Here is a 21,228-nt window from a genome sequence, read left to right as displayed (position 1 = left end):
AAAGAAGGCGGACTCTTTACTTCCTTTCTGTCGCGCGCGAAATCAGGTCGGTGCAGGAAGCCTGGAAAAGTGCACGACTCTCTAAAACATCAATTGTCGCAATCTTAAAACATCTACATTAGAATGGCAGATCCGAAGGTGACTATAGGTTATTTACTCTTTTGTTGGTGCATAGAAATAATTTGCACAAACATTTGATTGTATGTTTGCATTTTCGGTTGGCTTAAAATAAGTTCATTGTGGGCTGTGGCTATTGATGTTAGCTTTAAAAGCCGGTAGCTAGCTAATGTGCGTCATGTTCAGTTGCATATTGAGATTATTGCTAATTAGCTTTGTTTTAACATCAGTGTGTTGACAGCACTGAATTTGCAATCACTGCGAGTCAACTGTCTAAAAGCAAACATCTATTGGAATATCTGTTTGCCGCCCTATTGTAGGAGCCAACATCTCACGCTAACTTGCTAGTCGGCAATAGTTAGCTAGGTTAGCTAGTTCAATCGCAGTTGTGATGCATGTAAAGGAGACACAGTATCAGTTTCTTGTATTAACCTAAATTAATCGTGATTGATGGTGTTGTCATTTTGCAACACTTAAGGCTTCACGTATCTTAATCAATAACATTAGCTCGTCTACTCACCAGGTACATTGACAAATTCTTGGCTGGACGTGCCGTTGACGCTAGTCCCAACTAGTCAGTTATCTACATACATGCCTGAAGTCTAAACTTTAAAATGTGCCAACAGCTGTATCCCCATAGAAGTTAAACGACCTGGCAGAGACAGTTCCAAAGAAAATTATTTTACTAGAGTGTGATACGTATGTTTTGTCAGCTGGGTAACATTAGCTAAAGTTACACCCCAAATCTTGTATAGCTAGCCAGTCGCTAGCTGTAGCATTGGAGGCTAACATTAGCTAGCGTGCTAGATAAACTAGCGTTTTACCACAACCGTTAGATGGGCTAGCAATGCAGATAGAAAGGGTGCTAGTAGGGGAGAAAGTAGACATATTTACTGAGTTTGTTTGGGTAACTAAGTGTATCTAGACTTTGTCATCTCTTCCTCAGCCATGCAAGTTAAGTGAAATGGCTAACCAGATAATACGGCCCAATCCTAAATTGCTAGTGTGACTCTAACTGTTAGTTGAATTTTTTTATATGAATTATCCAGGTATTAAATTGTGGAAGCTTGACGTTCACGTGCTAGCTATAGTGTTCATGCCACAGGTTCTAGCCGGACGACTTGTCCGGTTTTCAAATTGGGCTTGAGCTGAGTTAGCTAGCTAACGTTAGCCATGAAGTTAGAAAGCATGAATGCACATGCCAAGCCTATTTTTTATTTACTTGCGCCACACAGGACATCTTTGTACAAGGTTACGCATATATTCTAAACCTGTCTTGTTCTTGTTCCTAACTGTTAACTTTGCCGTGTTCTGGTCTTTTGTCATACGAATAATAGTTCGCTTTAAAGAATAAGTGTGGAGGGATGGTATTTGGCTGATCATTCGTTTACCCAACAGGAATTGTTTTAACAGTGGGCTTACCACTGGTTAATCAGAACTCACTTCATTTTTAACATACGTGCATGCCTCAGTAGCCGTGGAAATAAGTTTGGTTGTCGCAGCAAATCGCTAACAAAGGGCAGCCCCTAAAGCTTGATCTCCCAAATCCCCCGTCTTTCAACGTGTTGTTCAGCAGTGGTGTCGTACCTCCCAGTAGAAACCGATCACTGCGGAACGATTCTTTAGTTATGGGTGGAATATTTAAAATGGTGTATCTAAATGGTGAGTGTTCAAAACTTAACGCATTTGCTTGTATTCTGCCACATTACGCTGAATGTTGATGTTTGCAAATATTTTCTGTGATATTGACAGGACACACCAGACGAGCAAGAAACTACATCTACAGAAACTGTAGATGACACAAACCATGATCCCCATTTTGAGCCCATTGTGTCATTACCAGTACAAGATGTGAAGACACTTGAGGAAGATGAAGAGGAGATTTTTAAAATGCAAGTTGCCTCCACTGGACTTTTTGGAATTATTGACCATATTGAATCACATCCTCTGACTTACTTATTGTAATCTTTTTTTTGTCTCTCTTTACTCTAATCAGGCGAGCAAAGCTCTACCGTTTTGCTAGTGAAAATGAACCACCAGAATGGAAGGAGCGTGGCACCGGTGATGTGAAACTCTTGCGGCACAAAGATAAGGGTTCCGTTCGTCTACTGATGAGGAGAGACCGCACTCTCAAGATCTGTGCCAACCACAACGGTATGTGTGTGTTGCTAAAGTTATTCAATATATTTAAGTAGGATGCTAACAACCAAATCTTGTCATATAGTTTGCTATTTGCACACTGGCCTTAGACTGTTCTCCAAAGTAGTACTCTGTGTTTATGTATATTATTTTTGCAAAAAGAGTGTTGATGTGAGGACACTGAAAGGATGTCATTTGGAGTGAAACTTGATACACAGGTTATGTCAGTGTGAGTCTCTAAAACTAAAAAAGTTACTTGATTTTGCCCCGTAAGTGCTGTACAGAAAAGGACTATATTTGTCATTCTTTACTTAAATTTAAAACAAATTATTGATGTGATCTGCAGACTCACTCTGTTCCATGCTGCCCCATTCCGGCATGGAACTTTTAGTGTCTGCTACATTAACATGCAGAATGTAACACGCTAGCCTTTTATTTATGGGCCAAGTGTTGGTATGTTCTGATACATTTCAAAAGTGTTCTGTACATCATTTAGTGTACCTACACACCATATGTATAAGGGGTGTATGCCTAGAATTCTGTGTTATATCTTTGTTACACCCAATGACCCGAAAAGTATGGATAGTATGGTGTGATGCACTTGCGTTATGACGAAATGAAGCCAAAATTGGTTGCTGTGTTTGCAAGTGCTTTTTTTGCAGTCAGCGCATATGTAGTTAACAGAACATTGGTCCAGGTCCAGGAGCTGACCCTATTTGGTTAAATTGATGCTATTTGTTTTTGTGCCCTCCAGTGGTTTCACTTTTGATGTGAGCATATACTGTCTATGCTTTTTAGTCATTGGTCAGGCAAATTTGGTGCTTTTTGTTGTATGTTGTCAGGCCACATGGAAAGTATTTGTTATTAAGTATTAGCGGCTCCTGTGTAATTTGCTGTGGTGTGGATGGAAGTGTGTTGCTTTGAAAGGAGGTAATGTGTTTTTAAAACCATTTGTTTCATCTGTTGATTGTGATTATCTGTTCCTTTATAGTTATGCCCGCGATGGAGTTGAAACCCAATGCTGGTAGCGACAGGGCCTGGGTGTGGAACACACATGCTGACTTTGCAGATGAGGAACCCAAACCAGAACTTCTGGCACTAAGATTCCTAAATGCGGAAAGTAAGTTTTCCTAACATTAGATCACCTCATGCTGTGGTGGCTCAGGTTATGAACCACTGGGGGGGTGAACATCTGACATGAAACCTCAAAGTTGGCCTCCCTGTGTTCTTCGTATATTGAGATATTAAATGCAAAATGAGGTTTGTGGTGGTAATTTTGTTTGTATTTGGTTTGTATGCTTTTGTTCAGAGATGTGTGCTTATACTTAAGTGTGTTTGTTTGCCTCATGTTTGAGTCCACAATAGTGTTTTATTGACTGTCCATGATTATAGATTTGGCTGGTTCTGTTTTCATTATAATTTTTTTTTATATAAAATAACCTCCTCCCAACTCCCCCCCCCCAGATGCCCAAAAATTCAAGGCAAAGTTTGATGAGTGCAAAGAAGAAGTTAGAAAATTCATGGAAGATGAAGAACTATCTGGTAAGACTTTTCTCATTGATGTGATCTGCAGACTCACTCTGTTCCATGCTGCCCCATTCCGGCATGAAACTTTTAGTGTCTGCTACATTAACGTGCAGAATGTAACACGCTAGCTTGCTATTTATGGGCCAAGTGCTGGTATGTTCTGCTACATCTCAAAAGTGTTCTGTATATCAATAAGAGTGTATCTTCACACCATATGAATTAGATGTGTATATCTAGAATTCTGTTTTATATCTGTAACACTATAAAAAAATCAAACGGAATATTGACTGACTATAAAGAAGTCAAATCGAACTGAAACTATTACATTACACGGCTGAGATATACTCATTTGTTGACGTGTTTTTTTTTTTAAATGGATTTTATAACAGCTGGCGACAAGGATGGTGCGGATAAAGTGGCAGACAAACTGGAGGAACTCTCAGTAAAAGAGAACAAAGATGATACCAAGACATCAGGTGGGCAGAAGGTGGAGGAAGTGAAAGCTGAGGAAGAGAAGAAATGAAATCTGGACGGCGGCTTCACTCAGATCTTCAACTTGTCATTTTCCCCCTTTTTTCTACAATAGACTCTGAAACTGAATTTGGACTCTTGCTATTTGGTTTGACTTTTTGTTTTTGTTTATTTTATTTGTTTGCCTTTTGAGATCACAAGACCTTCGTGCCACTCTTCAACAAATGTGTCCATTCCTAACTCCAAGATGTTTAGTACTTATCTTGCCCTCTTCACCTGCCCTGGTTTCTTCATGGTGAAAATAAAGTTGTTACATTTTGGCCATTTGTAACTCAAAGTATCGACAAGACATGCTGTGAAATGAGGCTTGTGGTATTGATCGATTCCCACATTGGGTAATTTTTTTTATTTTATTTTTTTTATAAACATTCTAAAGTAGCTGTGAGTGCTGTTAAGATTGGGTGTAAGCAGTGTGGGTGGATTCTAGGTAGACCATTGAGCCTTCTCAAATGTGGAATTGGATGCAGGATATTATACAGGGAATATAGCAGCCCCAAGAGGTTTTCTTGAATTGGGGGAGGGTCATTTTTTCTCTGCCTAGGAATGGAAGACTTTAGAACAAAAGTACAGTTTTGCTCTCAAATCACATCAGTGGATCTTGGGCTGACAACACCCAAAATGTTTTTGCCTTTCAATGATGGGCAGAAGCTTTTTTTAATAACGGTTTGTGTAAGTATTGATGACCAATGCAGTCTCAAACTTGAACTTGAGTAGAATATCATTTTGGGGGCAGAGGGCACATAAACACAATTCTGTTGGCACTCCAGATCTTAGATTGTTTTGGCATTCCAGTTGCATCTGTAAATAAGTGTACATGGATAAAAGACTTGCTTTTGATCTGTGCTTTTATGGTTCCTCACAATTTTAAACAACCAATGAAGATGTTCTGTCTCTTTCCATTCCGTTTGATGGAGGGGGGAAATAAATGACACTATTTTGAAAATTATAATTCAGACCTTTTGAACTAAAACTTGATCATGTCCCAAAAAGTTTCTTGATTTAAACCAGGGCACAGCTCTTTTGGGATTATACAGTCAGTACAGTTGAGGCTGGTCTTATTTCTTGCTCAAGTCATTATTTGAATAGCGTTTCCCATGCTATTATTTACCCAATCGTTTGCCTAATGATAGTACTTTTGGTAACGACTGTAAAATGTATTCTCCATGGCATTTTGATTGAAGTCTCACTTTTTATGGCCGTAATATCTGACATGATATGTACGAAAGAGTGGTGAATGAACAGAATTAAAGAATGATGCAGCATCTATGTGATTTCCTCGAGAACTTGCTTCTTTGGACAGATAATCCGTGAAGGGAGGGTTTCAATGTTATTGGCCACAGTCATCATAATGAGGGGAGAAATGTATTTCAGGGGACTGACACAACACATTACACTTCAGATACCACCCATGCCAAACATGATAATCATACAAATTACATTTTTGGTCTACATTGATAAGTTTTAAAACTCATCACCGAGCAAAAAAAAATGTATCAACTCTGAACTCTCAACATTGAATGACACCCCTCCCCGGAACGCATTAGCTTTGAGCCTGTTCCGCGTCGGAATGAGGGACACATAGAATCTAAACAGCCACGTAGAACCAAGAGGGAGGACGTAATCTAAGGTTTGTACTTTAATTTTATGGCAACCCAGGTCGGAAAATCTTCTGTCATACTCTGAAAATGGAGCAGTTGGTTTGAGTATAACTTGGTGCATATATACTTCCATAATGTTTGAAATGCATTCATGTATTTTTGTTATTTATATTGCTTGCTAAGGTAGTTAGCCTGGTAGAGTAATGTAGTAGCTGCCTAGCTAGCTGCTCAGGGACACAACGATGATTCGGGCCAGCAAAGGCTGGCGCTGAAAGACACCTGGCTTTTGTGATTATGCTTGTTGAGTGATTAGAAGGCACTTGCCATCTTTATAAACTGACTTAACATTGATAATACATATTAGTGGACGTAATTAGTAGATCAGTGGGCGTAAAATAGACATCAAGATGCGGACGACACCTAGCTCTCTATGTAGGCTGTTTGGTATGTCGGTTGCTAGCGTTGGCAAACCACCAGACTGGTACTCGATTAAGTGGTTTACATCATCAAATGGTTATGGCAAGATCGAATCCAATGAACGACAGCTTGTTTATTGTATGTCAACTTGCCTCCCGAGTAGCCCTTTAAAGTCAGAGGATCCAATTAGAAAGAATAAGCAAAGGGGCTAACATGTTTGCTAAATACAGCCAGGTCTCTTCCAGAATTAGCCTATGTAGCGTCAGCTAACGAGCAAAGGTACATTTCTCTGTACAAATCTTACTATGCGATTTCCCTATTTCCCTAATCACGAATGTACCGAGAGGCCCATCTCACCAGTACGATCTAAAGACGTATTTAAAGTTAGTGGAGTTAACGTTAGTCTAGACGTCGCAAGCCTTGCTAATCTCAATCAATTTTACTGTACTTGATGTTACTTGTATTACTATTTTTGTTGTTGAGCTTCTACGTTTACTTTCCTGGTTACTACTTAGTTTTTAAAGAAATGTCTTACAATATTAGTAGCTTCTCAACACATAAAGCGGAGATATACAGCTTAGTTTGTCTAATGGTATGAACTGTCACTGCCGGACACGTGACTTTGCTGTCAAAGCAGTAGTTTACCATGGCCTATATATTATTAATGTAACATGGATGGATTAACAAATATACGGTTCTATACAGATTGTCTGTCCTCGTAGCTTAACACTGGCCAACCGTTTAAGTAAAAAAATATATAAAAAAAGTCTCTGTAAGGTCATTGTGAATCTTTAGATTGTCCGTATAATTTGTGTTAAGGAAAATGTTAACAGTTGTCTTACTTTTCATCTTTGTAGAAAACACTGATGAAATCTGGGCAGTATTCAGTTTCCATCCATGAGGACATTCTACCACCAAAGCTGTTCTGAAAGGATGTTTGTGAAGAAGTGAATCCCTCCTCAGGCCCTATCTCTTTTCCATGGGCGCTCCTGTGGCATCGCCTCAATCTATACAAAAATGGAAAACGGCAAAGCAGAAATACCCACCATGGAAAGCACTCATCAGATGAGTTCCATGCAACAACCCAAAGACAGCAGTTCTGATCCTGTTGGAAGTCTGACTGAATTGAATCCAAAAGCAGTGGAGGACACGTCTAATGGTACGTTTTTCTAGGCATACAGTTAAAATGCAGTAGTGGATATTAATATTGGAGCTGTTTGGAGGTTATTTATGGGATTTTTGCTTTGTCACCATAACTGTGGCAAATTTGTTCTGAGCTAATTCAGTAAAGGCCATTCCCTCCTGTCACTGTAATGAACTTTAAATGTCCTTGGGTTTGGTTGCCCTGTCACTTGTTTGGGCTGTTCTACTAGTTCCTCAAGAAAGGAAGGTTGTACTTTCTGTTACTACCTGTTGTATCACTGTACTCATTTGATTTAAGGAGACATTTGTCCTCACAGATGCACCCATCCCTCTCCTTGCAGGTCCTGTGAAAGCAGACAAGGTGCCAAATGGAGAAGGACTGGTGGAGGGCCCGGGAGCTGAAGGGGCCCGGCAACCAAACGGCCCCCTGCTTCCATCACCCCCTCCCCAGACCAAAGAGCCGTCTCCAGGTGTGCCCGCTTTCCGTGACAGCCTAGAGAAGTCTGAGGGAGCTATTGCTGAGGGCTCTGTTCACAAGGGTGACGCATTGCTGTCGCTCAGAATAAGTATACCTATGCAGGAGACGGAATTATGTAAGCATACGGTGATGTCTGCTGAGTCCCCACCCACCCATGTGCAACCCCCTTCCACCCAGCCTGCATTTCAACAATAACGATAATGATAATGGCTACAATAATATTATTATGCCTTTTTAACCCTCGTTTGGCTTTGGATTTATGAGGCTGGTGTAACCCACCCCTGCTTTTTGGTGCCCTTGCCTGTGCTCTCAAAACCCTCTGAGATTAAGTGGGAACCTGCTGTACTTTGTGACCTTTCTCTGTTGTGCTTCCTACCCTGTTATTGAGCTTAGTTGGTTGTGGATGCTTTTGTGGTTGTTTGTTTGACTAGTTGTTTGTGTTTTTGGGATGTAGGCTAGTGTTTGTTTGGGGAAAATGGGGCTTAAGGTTTGAGGCATCTGTGTTCTTCAGTTTGAGTTAAGTGTTTTATGGATAGGTGAGAAGTGGATCGAAAGTGGAAATAAGGACTTAAGATGAACATGTGATACAATAGCTTTCAAAGATGCTTCGAGATATATATATATATATATATATATATATATATATATATATATATATATATATTGTATATTTTGGAATATTCAATCATGTCTCTAAGATGTGATAAATATAACAAAAGAGGATGCATCATGGGGTAAATAATATTTGTTGGAACCCCCTGGCTTTGTAATCTCTAACTCAAAGTTTTGACACAGTCCAGCTGTGTAAACAAAATGAAGGAACTACCAAAGAGAAGGCCATCCCTATTTTGGTGAAATACCAGCAAATCTGGACCAACCAAATGGTGTTCATCAAAAATGTGCAGTGACAAGTCTGTTATTGATGTCATTTCCACTGCTCTGTTGAAGCTTACAACAACCATTCTGATTTAACATTAAAAAAGAGAAGAGAATGAATACTTTACATTAGTCTCTTGCAGTTTTGTAGAAAATTATCAAAATTGAGGGCTGTGGGGCGTTTTCCTCACTAACCATGTCAAAATGAGGCTATTGGTTTGTGTTTCCATCTTAATTTGGCACCTGACTAACAGAGGACCAAGAGAATGGCTGTGACATAATTATGACTCATCGTTGGGACGAGGGTTTGTCTGCATGAGGCATAATTGCCAAAGCACCACCTCATACAAGCACAGGTTTCTGTGGCTGTAGCAACTTCAATGTGTGAACAAAACCACTCAAGATGATGTCACCAAAAATGCTTGTATGACAGTGGCCTGAAAACCATAACAAACCATTTTCTGGTCCTCTCCAGGGCGATCCACAGTGTGGTATGTTTAAGGCCCCTAAGATAGTTCAACCCACCTCGAACCTAATCTAGTCTTTTTTTAAGAGGATGATTAATAGCTACATCAGCGAAGCCCAGAGGCCTTAAACATACTATACGTGGGTCCTAGTACTGGGAAATACATTTGAGATCTATCGGTTCTGAGACTGTGGTGGAACCCCTTTGGGTTAAAACTTATTTTCCTTGTATAGCTTCACTAGAGCCATCCCTTGAAATGGAGAACGAGGAAAAGATCAGACTAGACGCCCGGCGACGTTTGGAGGAACAGCTCAAGCAGTACAGGGTACAGAGGCATAAGGAGAGGGTGAGTGCAAGAGTTTAACATGATTGACTAGTAGTTCATTGAATGTATGCTCTAAAGTCTAAAGCATTTTGCTAGTACTGCTAGTCCAAAGTCTTTGGCTGTGTTTTTAAATACATTCAAACTTTTTTTAATCAGATGCTGTCTGCTCCATTATGTCGACTGTAGAAGTTCAAAGAGGATACTAAATCTGCAGTGATGCCTCTTCAAATACACCTAAATTGGCTGTCTTTTTAATCTTGATAAACAGCCCATTGCTTGAATAGTTCTCTTTTGAACAAACATGCAGTTTTGAATCTCTAGCAAAAGTTTAGGCTATGAAATAAATTGGCTTAGATCCCTATGTTGTCAGTAGCCCTGTATTCTGTACATTATAATTATAGTTGGTAAAGTAATCTGCCAGTTTTTGTCTAAAGTGTGGAACTACATTTTCAACACTGTTTGCACATTTTTTCCACACACAAAAAAACTGTCTTTTCCCACCCCAGTTTTTAATGCCAGAAATTATTTTAGATGACAAATTGTAATGAACCTATTGCTGCAGGGGTTTAATGTGTGGGGTGGGTTCTTTGTTTTCCACAGACACATCGCTCCACTCCAAAAAATCGCCTGGTCAGCACTCTGGACCCAGAGCTGATGCTTCACCCCGAGGGTCTACCAAGGGCTAGCACAGTCTCCATGACCACGGAGTACTCCTTCCTTAGGACCAGCGTTCCCCGGGGCCCCAAAGTGGGTAGCCTGGGGTACCCGCCGGCCAAAGCACGCAAGTCCAAGTCCTCCCACACCAGCAAGATCCACTCCTTGGCCGACTACAAGACCCCCGAGGTGGCTGGAGGCAGCGGTGGTGGCAGCAGTGGTGGCAGCATGGAGGTGGCCACTGCCGACTCCTCCTTCAGCTCAACACATTCCACTGTCACCTCCGTCTCCACCGTTTCTGAGGTCAGTTTCTCCTCAGGGACGGCTGGGAGCCAGCTTGAGTCGCCCACAGCGATCCGGGACAACTTGTCGGAGGTGGATGGGAGCGAGTCTGGCACGAGATACGATGGGAGCGAGTCTGGCACGAGGCAGGACGGGAACGACAGCGACAGCTCGTCCTACAGCAGTGTGTCCACCACGGGCACCTTCAGCATGCTGGCAGCGGTGGTGGGGCGGCAGAAGGCCCCGTACACGGTGGAAGGCCGAGAGATTGCCCCGGAGGCCGTGGGCCAGTTCCCCTCCCTGCAGGAGGTGCTGCAGGCGGCCACCGAGGAGCAGATGATGGAGGAACTGGAACTGGAGCAGGATGGGAGCATTGAGCCCCGAAGCAGAAGGGACAGCTTCTCCAGCAGGTATGCATTCCAGAAACAAAGGCTTCTCTGACTTGGGTGCTTGAGATAAGACCGATGGTATCAGGGAACATAGGCTGTGATAACATGGAGGACAGCATAGGCTGCTTTTGTTACGTCTACACATGTAAAAATGCAAAACAATTTTGTAAAGACATGAGATGCTTATCGAATAACCCACCTTAGTTTGGGGTTTTGATTGTGACGGCTAAAGGATTACATTCAAGAATCCTGTTCTAGCGAAATGTACATGTCCTTAGTATTGGGTAACTGTAACACATTTTAACAGACGCAATGCTAAGATCCCAATTTCTGTGTAGTGTATCCTTAGGGAGCTCAGTCATGGGAACACATGATGAAATGTTGCAAGTCCTGAAGGAGAAAATGAGACTTGAAGGGCAACTAGAGTCTCTGTCATCTGAGGCCAATCAGGTACAGTAATGTAACTGTATACTGATGCCACACCTCTCAACATAGAGGCACCATAATCAATCTGTCCCTGTTTTTCTTTTACAGTCTATCTGTCTATCTATCTGTTCATCTGTCAGTCCTTCTCCAAAACTGTAGCAAAATTATTTATGCACTACTCTATTAACTCTTATCGTCTGCAGTTCAAGTTAATATTGAAGCCACAACCTTCAATATTTCCACATTTCTATAGCTGTAACTGTAAATAAAAACTGCTTGCTGTATTTGGCTGCACTCCTCCAACAACATTACATAGCCCTGACATAGGACCGTTCCTTTCCAGGCACTGAAAGAGAAGACTGAGCTCCAGGCCCAGTTGGCCACAGTCAACGCACAGCTGAATGCCCAGGTGGAGCAGACTCAGACCAGTCAGGAGAAGCAAAGCTCCCTGGTGGTGGAGGTGAAGTCTCTCCGTCAGAACTGTACCCAGCTGGAGCGTAGCATGGTGGAGCTGCAGGGCAACCTGGAGAGCAAGAATGCCAGCCTGGCGTCCCTGGGCACCGACCTACAGGTGGCCGAGGAGCAGTACCGAAGGCTTATGGGGAAAGTGGAGGAGATGCAGCAGGAACTACTTACTAAGGACAACACTGGTGAGTACACAAATACTCAGGCCATAGAAAACATTCTTTCAGCATTCATTTCCATTCATGGTAATGCTAATTTTAGAATGAGGAAGAATATTACAGGAACAGGAAGTGTTGGCGCATTGATAACGCTTTTGAGTGTGTCAACATGGACACCGGCAAAGTAGCAATCTGTCAACATGGAAGAACTCTGTCCATGTCCGATCGATCGATTCCAACTGTATGGATAAGTGTATGTAGAGCCAGTGCTGCTCTGTGTTTCTAAGCGCCCCTAACCATAACTCTTCCATTGCAGTTGAGGACTTGCGGCAGCAGATGGGAGGTCTTCAGAACCAGGTCCAGCAGGTCCAGCTGGAGCGCAATGCGCTGCAGAGCAAGCTCAAGACCTCGCAGGCCGAGATCGACTCCCTGCAGCAGCTCAGGCAGTGGTACCACCAGCAGCTGGCGCTGGCCCAGGAGGCCCGAGTGCGCCTGCAAGGAGAAATGGCAAACATGCAGGTGACAATTCGCAGGAGGTCCCCCTAGTCAATCAATGTATCAATGTATTTATTTGATCAAGAGGGACAGTTTACATTCATGAACATTAAAATGTAAATGCACCCAATTATAGCCAAAAGGCTAGTTTCCATTGGCAGTCCCCCTGCCAGAGTGAAAATGTCAACATTAAGACCTTCATTCATCTCTTGCAAGGAGAAATGGCAAACATGCAGGTGACCATTCGCAGGGGGTCCCCAAGTCAACATTTAGACCTTCTTTAGGAGACGACTATCTAATCTGAAGGTATTTGTGCACTTTTTTTTCAGGCCGGACAAATGACCCAGATCGGTGTCCTGGAGAACCTAAAGCTGGATAATGTGACGTTGTCTCACCAGCTCCAGGAGACCAACCATCGCTCCATCAAGGAAAAGGAGCGCATTGCTGTACAGCTCCAGAGCATTGAGGTCTGACCATCATCTCGTTAGCTCTTTGGAATGATTAGCAATTTTTAGCATTTTTTTTTACTCTGATGTTTTTCTCAACATAAATCCACCCAAACAGACAGCACAATCTTCTCCAGGGAATGCCTTAAAATGTGTGGAAATTCGATGATTATCATGGGGAAAAGTTGAATGAAACTCTCACTTTTAAGTTAGGTGCACCATGTGTAATCTGGTTTCTTCTCGTCCTCAGGTGGACATGCTTTCTCAAGAGGCTGCCATCCAGCAGATACAGGATGCCAAGTCCATGGTGGAGGACGATCTCCAGCACAAACTGGAGGAGTTTGAATCGGAGCGTGAGCATTTGGTGAAATTAGCCGACACTGCGACTGCTCTAGAAAGGGACCTAGAACAGGTGAAGTGCCCCATTTGAGCATTCCATAATGCCTATAATCACCTGCATGTGGTGTTATTATGTCTAAGTGAGGTTTATTTTGGTCCGTAGGTGAAAATGACCTTGACCTACAAGGATGCACAGCTGGAAACCCTCCAGCAGGAGCATTTGGAATTGATGAAGCAGCTGACCAGCACTCAGGAGAGCCTCCATAATAAAGAGCAGTCCCTCAACCAGCTGGAGGCGCGCTACCTGGAGCTGGAGGCCCAGCTGGCCGAGCTGCAGACGGACTCCACGGCCAAGGAGGACACCATCCAGTTCCTGCAGAATGAGAAGATCGTGCTGGAGGTGGCCCTTCAGGCAGCTCGAGCGGACAAGAGTCAGATTGACGAGGGAGCGGAGAAACTCGGGGAGGAAGTGCTGGTGGCAGCAGACGTTCTGGACCTGCTTAAGCAAGAGGTTCAGGTGAAAGCCACACAGGTGAATGTCCAGGATTGGTGGAATACTGCATGCTTGTCTAAAGTCATGCTTCTGCATGCTTGTTTCAGTATGTGCTGAAGATTAACAAAAAAATACATTTTCTCCCATCTGCTTCCTCGAGATCGAGACGTTACAACAGGAAAACAGCACCTTAAAGAAACATGCCCAGAAACTCAAAGAACAGTTTTCACAACAAAAGGTGAGCTTGCTTTCCCACATCTTAATCCTAAATTCTGGTGCCTCTAAAAATTACCATATGCTCACTCACTCCGGTCGCTCCCTAATACCTGCAGGTAATGGTAGAGGCCTACCGCCGAGACGCCACCTCCAAAGAACAGCTGATCAGCGAGCTGAAGACATCAAAGAAGCGTCTGGTGGCCGAGGTGAAGGACCTGAGGCAAGAGCTCCTGAAGGCACAGGGGGAGAAGCAGAGTGCCGAGCAGGAGCAGACCCGGCTGCAGACAGAGATGGAGCGAGTCCAGCAGCAGATGACCGGTCTGGAAGCCCACCTCGAGTCTGTCCAGGCTGAAAGAGATCAGCTCGACTTGCAGCTACAGGTGCACTGATTTCAAGCTTTGTCCCAAAACAGTGTTTTGTTTGTTTGTTTAGTTGGCTTTGATTTGCTGCTGTGAAGTGATCTCCTGAGGTGCAAATGGTCACAGGGGGTTGTTTTCCTTTCCTTTGTTTTTCTTTTGAGGCAAAATGTTTAACATGTGAGCGACTCTTCATTTTCATCCAGAACCTGCAGTTTGATCAGAATCAGCTAGTTGCTGTGACGGAGGAGAGGGAGGAGCTGAAGAAACAGGTTGAGAAAATGCAGGAAGAAGCCAAAAAGTGAGTCATAGCACTAAATATGAAAGTGGGCTCTAATGGTTGTCCAAATGGTTACATAATGCTTTCTTCTTTTTTTGGTTCGATGTTATCGACGGCAAATGTCTGACGTGGACAATGGCATTATTCAGTTCTATAAAATGGTCCCTGTCACCTTCACTCAGGGCCATACTGCGCAATTCGGTTCTACATAATGGTTCCTGTCACCTCCTTCAGGGCAATCTCGGAGCAAAAGGTTAAAATGAAGCGGCTGGGGACAGATTTGACCAGTGCGCAGAAGGACATGAAGGCCAAGCACAAGGCCTACGAGAACGCTGTGGGCATCCTCAGCCGCAGGCTCCAGGAGGCCCTCGGAGACAAGGAGGCAGTCGAGGCTGAGCTGGTCAAACTCAAGGCTCAGATCACAGAAGGGGGCAATAACCAGGCAATGCAGGTAGAAGAAGCAGTTGTGTTTCCAAATATGACTTCAGTACATGTCCCCTCACAGACAGCATGACAATGCATCTGTTAAAAATGCCCCAAAACAAAAAGTGTGAAATTCAATGAAATTATGTCCTTGACCCTTTCAGGAAAAGATTGAGAATCTAAAAACCGAGCTGAAGACTGTCGCTCATAGCAAAGCCATGCTGGAGAAAGAGCTGCATGAGGTCATCTCTCTCACCAGCACGGAACTGGAGGAGTACCAGGAGAAAGTTATGGAACTGGAGGATGAGGTGCGAACAATGATATACAGTAGCTAGTGTCATATTTTTACCTTAAAGAGACAGTATGCAAACAATTTGTGTGCTTTTTGAAGCATGTTTTCGTAGGAAACTAATACTAGTGGTTAGATTACTATTTTTAACCCAAACTCCTTACTGCTGCTTTGACCTGTTAAGTTGAGTTTTAAATGTGTCTTTTTGGGGAACAGCTTCAGGAGGCTCGGTGCTTCAAGAAGCGAATCCGGCGGCTAGAGGATGCCAACAAGAAGCTGGCTCTTGAGCTGGAGCATGAAAAAGGGAAATTGACAGGACTGGGCAAGTCCCATAATGCTTTGAAAGAGCACACCAACATCCTGGAGATGGCACTGGCCAAGAGGGAAGCAGACCTGGTCCAGCTCAATCTTCAGGTGTGGTATTCACATTGATAGGAAAATTGTTTGATTACATCTTTTTTACACATACATTTTCCCTCTGTTCATCTGTTATAAAATGCTGTTTGACTGTGTAGTAATTAGTAATAAATGGATTGGTGTGGTATTTGTTTAACTTGTTTTCAGGTTCAAGCTGTCCTGAAGCGAAAAGAGGAGGAGGATGAACAGATGAGGCAGCTAGTACAAACTCTACAGGCGGCGCTCGAAAAAGAGAAGATCAGAGTGAAAACACTCACTGAGCAGGTGAGTAACTTAAACTACCTGAGCCACATTCACTGAGAGAGACTCTCTGACACTTGCAAGGTATTTCACTTTATTTACAATATTATAGCAGGTTGCAGCATTCACACAGTATTTGTAATTAGTTCAGCTTTGGATCCCAAATGCACTGCAAAAACATCCAGACAGTTTGCATTGAGTCTTCTTTTGTTTGTTTGCTACACAATGAAAATACGATTTTTTTCGTAATTTTTATTTTTTTTGTGTTGAAGTGCTTCTAACTGTCAGGCAGATGAAAATGCATCCACCAAAGAAACAATTGTAGCATTTAGCATAGCATTTTGGCAAATTTAGCATGTTTATCTGGAACTGCCTCACCATGTTCCATGTCTGTTATATTTGTCCAGATAAATTTGTTAAATCATACAAATCATGGAATATGGAGTGTCGTTTTGATTATTGACATGCTCTTTGAATGAATGACAAACAAATGCAAGCGATTATATGGTTATATCTGTAAAAACATATCTGTATCTCTTTAAAAGGAAACAATCAGCACTCATTTCAACTGTGGCTTGTTTCACAGGTGGCCGAAGCCAAGATGGAGGCTGCACACAACCGAAGGCACTACAGGGCTGCCATGTTGGAGCTTGCTGAGATCAAAAAGGCCCTGCAGTCCAAAGAGGAGGCGATCAAAACCTTACAGAAAGAGGCCTGTAAGCTCAGGTCAGTCTGCATCAGTCTCTGTCAGTCCGAAAGGAGGTTCACGGGGACGGGGAAACTGAACACAGCCAACAAAAAATGTCTCTGCCGTACTGCTTCTATGTGATTTTCACATTTGAAATTGAACTTTGTTGCAATGCTTTCATGAAGACCGACTGTTATACTGACTCATTTCCTTGCTTCCTCCCTTGCTCCCCGGACTGCAGGACTCAGGATGAGGAGCACGCTCAGGAGGTCTCCGGGTTCCAGGAGGAGCTGGCAGAGGCCAACGTTCAGCTCCAGATCCTGCAGCAGCAGCTGGACGAGCACCTCAGCAAACAGCCTCTCACCAACCAGGAGGTGTGGCCCTTGCAAAGGCCACCTGGCTATTAGCTCTGTGCTGTTTGCTCATGGATGTGTTTAAGCCTCATTTATATTCTGGCAGACAAACCAGTCTAATGTAGCTTACTGTGTGAGGAGATGTGTTTTGTATATGTATATATACAGTATATGCTGAAAAATGGTAAAAAATCAGGCACCAAAATGCCTCATTATAGTCTTTTTTCCCCCTCACTCTTTATTTGAATTGTATGACTTAATTGCCCTGGGAAGTCACTCGATGGCACTGCTCTAGCTAGTACTCCCAGGTGCATGAATCTCTATGATTAGAAAGATGACCTTGTGTGTGTGTGGTTGTGCCTCAGGTGGAGGATCTGAAATGGGAGGTGGAACAGCGACAGCGAGAGATCGAGACCCAGAAACAGCAGTTAGAGATGACGGAGCAGTGCAACCAGAGAGAGATGGACAGCCTCCAGGAGACACTGCAGGTAGGGCTGCTAAGGGAGGATAATAGCCTGAGAACCGTTTAGAATGGCTACATTATTCAAATGAATGACCTGATACAAATAGCAAAAAACTGGTATTCCCATGTTTTTAAAATGTTACTCGAGTCATTCTCATTGTTTTCATATGCCCGTTTTAGTTTCAACTCATCGTACAGTTGGGTATATTACATAGTCTTAACTGCACTGCTATTTTTATATGAAAAATTAATGAAGAAATGATGCTATGCTATCATTCATTGGTGTGTGCAGAGGATTAAAGTGGAGCTGGAGATGGTGCAGGAGGAGCTGAGTGGCACCAGGAAAGACAAGTTCATGCTGCAGGCTAAAGTGGTCGAGCTGCGGAACAGCATGAAGACGGTCCTGCAGCAGAACCAGCAGCTAAAGCAAGACCTCAAACAGACCCGCCTGAGAAAGGTCAGCCAGCACTTATGTCAGCAGCTGTAATAGAGTGGAATTCAGCCTCCCTAGTGAAACAAAAACAAACACTGTGGCATTGTGTACGAGTGCAGTGGACTCATGCCTGTGTTATCTCATGTGGAAGTTACTCAGAGGAGGTATTGATGTTTGTTGAGCGTGGATGAATGAATAAATGAATGTTAGAGCAGAGTCATGCTGCATTGTGTCATTTGTTTACTGTTGATTGTAAAATGACGTTGCAGCAGCGGCTGGACTTGAAGGCGGACTCCAACCCGGTGACCCCTGTGAAGATCCCTGACTGCCCTGTGCCTGCCTCCCTGCTGGACGAGCTGCTGAAGCCCTCTGCCTCCATCAGCAGGGAGCCCCTCAATAACCTGCACAACTGCTTGCGCCAGCTCAAGTGAGTAGAACAGACGCACACTGTGCAGGAGTGAGGTTCACGTGTGTTTGCTCTCACATTGGAGCTGGACAGATAGTCAAAGCTGTTCAGCTTTCCAGTTGAAGTGACTCATATTGGACTTGAGTGGTCTGCTTACTGGGGGAAATGCATTTGGTTTGAGCATTCAGTGAGACTTACAAAGTACTCTTAAAAGTGCATGCCACTAGTTGCCATAGTATTTTAAAATAGGAGGACCTTTTGTGATATTAGTCTTATATGACACTGTCAAATTCACCCAGCTATTTAAAATTCCCTTTTTTATGGAGTGACATCTTCCATCATAACATTGTTGAGCTAATCTTGTTCCGGAGGAGTGCTGTGTCAATATGTTGATAATGACAGTGCTTCGTCTCCATAGGGAGGAGATGGACAGCCTTCAGAAACAGATGGAGGAGCACACAGTCACTGTACACGAGTCCATGACATCATGGGCAAACACAGAAGAGGAGCTTACTAGACTGGGTGTCCATGACAACGGACCTATCGCTGTCACTGAGGTGGAGGGGAATGGCGATGCAGAGAGGGAGGCCTCACTATCGTAATATGCAAGAGATCTGCAAAAAACACTGTGCGAAAGATTTCAGTTTTATTTACGTTTTAAAAGCGACAAAAAAAATCCCCCATGTTGTTTTGTATTTTACTTTCCCATCAACTGCCAACATTTGGCAGCGTCCCCTTATTACTGACAGTTCTTGGGTGAAATCCTGTTTCACACCCCAGCTTTACTGTGTCAGAATATATGTCTGATTGGTATCTTTTTGTCATTATTTATTTATAATTTTGAAAAACTTTATCAGATTATATTGAGTGCACAGAGTATGGATGTACTCTGAAGTGTCTAGGGCTTAATGATTAGCTATGTAAATTACTTACTTTTGGTCAGAGTATGATTCTACTCATCATGATGAAAGACTTGTGGGGGGATACATGCAGGAGTTTGATGGTATTATTAACTGTTGCCGAGGGTCTCGGGCCCTGCAGCGGATGAACTGATCTTCCATTCCTCTGTGCCTGTGAATGAGCATATGCCCACTCATTCAGTTTCCTGCTCAGCTGAAATCGGTGTGCCTGGCGGTATTCAACTGCACTGGTCACAGCCTCTGCCATAACTCAGTCTTTTGTGCTACAGTTTGTGCAGATTCACTGTTGTCATAGCTCTGAACCTTCTAGTTTGTTGGTTTGGTTGAAAGTCAACAGGGTGCAGCTCTTTGACCACATACACTAGAAAACAGTTAAATATCACACTCTCTCAAAACGTTGGTTGAAGAATCTCACTGTTTTAAGATACATCATTTGTTAAGGTCTTTTGTACAAGGTTGTGGTGGGGTTGGATGCTGAATGAAGTGTGTTAAGGTGTACTCTTTGGGTTGGACTGAAATGGGAAAACCTTTCAAAGATGTTAACTTTTCTGTTAAATGAATATAATTAATGTCTCTATTGAAAGGGTGTTTTGGGAGATGTATTATATGATTGAGAACTGACTACTGTCAAGATCTAACCTAATGGACTTGGATGTAAAAAAGTGTGGGAAATGAACTGATGTTGTACCATTTAGAAAGCAAACTTAACTGACTTTCAGGGAGAGAAAGTTGTAATATACGTTATGCTTAATGTTACTACTTATTTCTGAGTGATTTTTACTCAGGTATATTTTTTGTTGTTCTTTGTTGTTACCATGGTTGAATTTAAGAACGTTTTGCACATCTTGGCTTTGTTAGGCTGTTCAGTTTCTGTTTATTTACTGTTATCAGCCTTATTGGAAGCATTTGCATTTGTCCGACAAGTACAGACACCCCTTGATATCTGCTGTATGCAACATCCAAAAGTTATTTACTTGAGTGATTAAATGTAATTTCAGTGACCAGTTGGTGTCAAAATTTACAGTTGAAGATGAGGCACTGTAATATCATAAAATATACCATCATATGTATCTGTATTTTAAACTTTTACACAATATTAACTTGGGGGTGCAAGCCTCTGGGGACTGTTATCCTTAATAATTAGAATGCTTTAATAATTTAATTGCAGAGTAACACCTACAACAAAGGGAATATAAAACACACATCACATGTAATTAAGTAGGGAGGACTTTATTGCAATGTTCATCACTTGACAGTGATTTCTTTTTAAACTTTAAAGAGCTTCTTTTACAGAATTGTACAAAAGAGAGAAAATGTTTGTGTCCCAATTCTGCAAAAATACATTTTTTTATGAGTAAAGACTGAGAACACTGTACGTTGATTGAATTATGAGGGATCTACATAAACTACATCATTTGTTGTTCCAAAGTTGAATGTTGGTCATTTATTCAAGTCCGATTAAATACCTGAGATTTCCACCAGATTGTTTAGTATATTCTACTGCCCCACTGGTCAATTCTATGCCTCCACAGGGCATCCGTTTATAGCATAGGCTTATTGTCTTCATTTCATCCCTTATCCCGCATCGACTAGTGTTTGAAAATGAATGACATGAAATACATGTCTGCTAACAGAGAATCTCGACGGGCTCTGGAATTCATTACTGGATACCAGCCCGAACTCGCCCACAAAACTAGAATTATTAGTAGGCTATGACATCGTCAGGCTACCATAGTCATAAAACATGAATAGTCTTTCAAATTGTTCTGCTTGTCGTAGTTTCACGAGGAAGGGATGTGTGTGAAATGTCGTTTCGTACTAATTTGGCGAGAACCCTGGTTGTCTGTTGTCAAATAAAGACTTATTGGTCCTACTCGTCCTACTTATCGCTTCCATTTTTTCTGTCAGGCAGTGTGTGATGACGCCCTACACAACAGGGTCCTTTCTCAGTACATTTTGAAAGCGTCGCGGTGAAAGAAG

General features: G+C 42.6%; 2 protein-coding genes across 2 annotated transcripts; both read left to right on the top strand.

Annotated features, from left to right (window-relative positions):
- The first annotated feature begins 35 nt into the window (after nucleotides 1-35).
- ranbp1 (RAN binding protein 1) lies at nucleotides 36-5,578 on the top strand. The gene is made up of 6 exons (XM_080852992.1): nucleotides 36-138; nucleotides 1,870-2,009; nucleotides 2,114-2,271; nucleotides 3,248-3,376; nucleotides 3,721-3,798; nucleotides 4,173-5,578. The coding sequence occupies exons 1-6, from the start codon at nucleotides 124-126 to the stop codon at nucleotides 4,304-4,306; spliced, it is 654 nt and encodes a 217-aa protein (XP_080709118.1). The 5' UTR covers nucleotides 36-123; the 3' UTR covers nucleotides 4,307-5,578.
- Nucleotides 5,579-5,911: 333 nt separating this feature from the next.
- On the top strand, nucleotides 5,912-20,634 carry golga3 (golgin A3). The gene is made up of 24 exons (XM_080852238.1): nucleotides 5,912-5,941; nucleotides 7,187-7,488; nucleotides 7,814-8,065; nucleotides 9,526-9,638; nucleotides 10,218-10,963; nucleotides 11,281-11,392; nucleotides 11,712-12,018; nucleotides 12,308-12,510; nucleotides 12,816-12,953; nucleotides 13,183-13,344; nucleotides 13,435-13,803; nucleotides 13,925-14,002; nucleotides 14,097-14,360; nucleotides 14,543-14,637; nucleotides 14,851-15,067; nucleotides 15,204-15,347; nucleotides 15,545-15,742; nucleotides 15,893-16,009; nucleotides 16,572-16,711; nucleotides 16,915-17,047; nucleotides 17,392-17,514; nucleotides 17,782-17,946; nucleotides 18,192-18,349; nucleotides 18,747-20,634. The coding sequence occupies exons 2-24, from the start codon at nucleotides 7,347-7,349 to the stop codon at nucleotides 18,928-18,930; spliced, it is 4,560 nt and encodes a 1,519-aa protein (XP_080708364.1). The 5' UTR covers nucleotides 5,912-5,941; nucleotides 7,187-7,346; the 3' UTR covers nucleotides 18,931-20,634.
- The last annotated feature ends 594 nt before the right edge of the window (nucleotides 20,635-21,228 follow it).

Source organism: Sprattus sprattus, assembly GCF_963457725.1.
Source record: "Sprattus sprattus genome assembly, chromosome: 15".
Lineage (NCBI taxonomy): Eukaryota > Metazoa > Chordata > Actinopteri > Clupeiformes > Clupeidae > Sprattus > Sprattus sprattus.
This window is presented reverse-complemented; position numbering and strand designations above follow the sequence as displayed.

Bases quoted from the DNA above. Each gene is read 5' to 3' on its own strand.
- ranbp1 (XM_080852992.1), top strand. The intron at 2,010-2,113 runs GCAAGTTGCCTC...TACTCTAATCAG, and splicing joins GAAGAGGAGATTTTTAAAAT to GCGAGCAAAGCTCTACCGTT. The intron at 2,272-3,247 runs GTATGTGTGTGT...GTTCCTTTATAG, and splicing joins GATCTGTGCCAACCACAACG to TTATGCCCGCGATGGAGTTG.
- golga3 (XM_080852238.1), top strand. From the start codon at position 7,347: ATGGAAAACGGCAAAGCAGAAATACCCACCATGGAAAGCACTCATCAG. The intron at 9,639-10,217 runs GTGAGTGCAAGA...TGTTTTCCACAG, and splicing joins TACAGAGGCATAAGGAGAGG to ACACATCGCTCCACTCCAAA. The intron at 18,350-18,746 runs GTGAGTAGAACA...TCGTCTCCATAG, and splicing joins AACTGCTTGCGCCAGCTCAA to GGAGGAGATGGACAGCCTTC.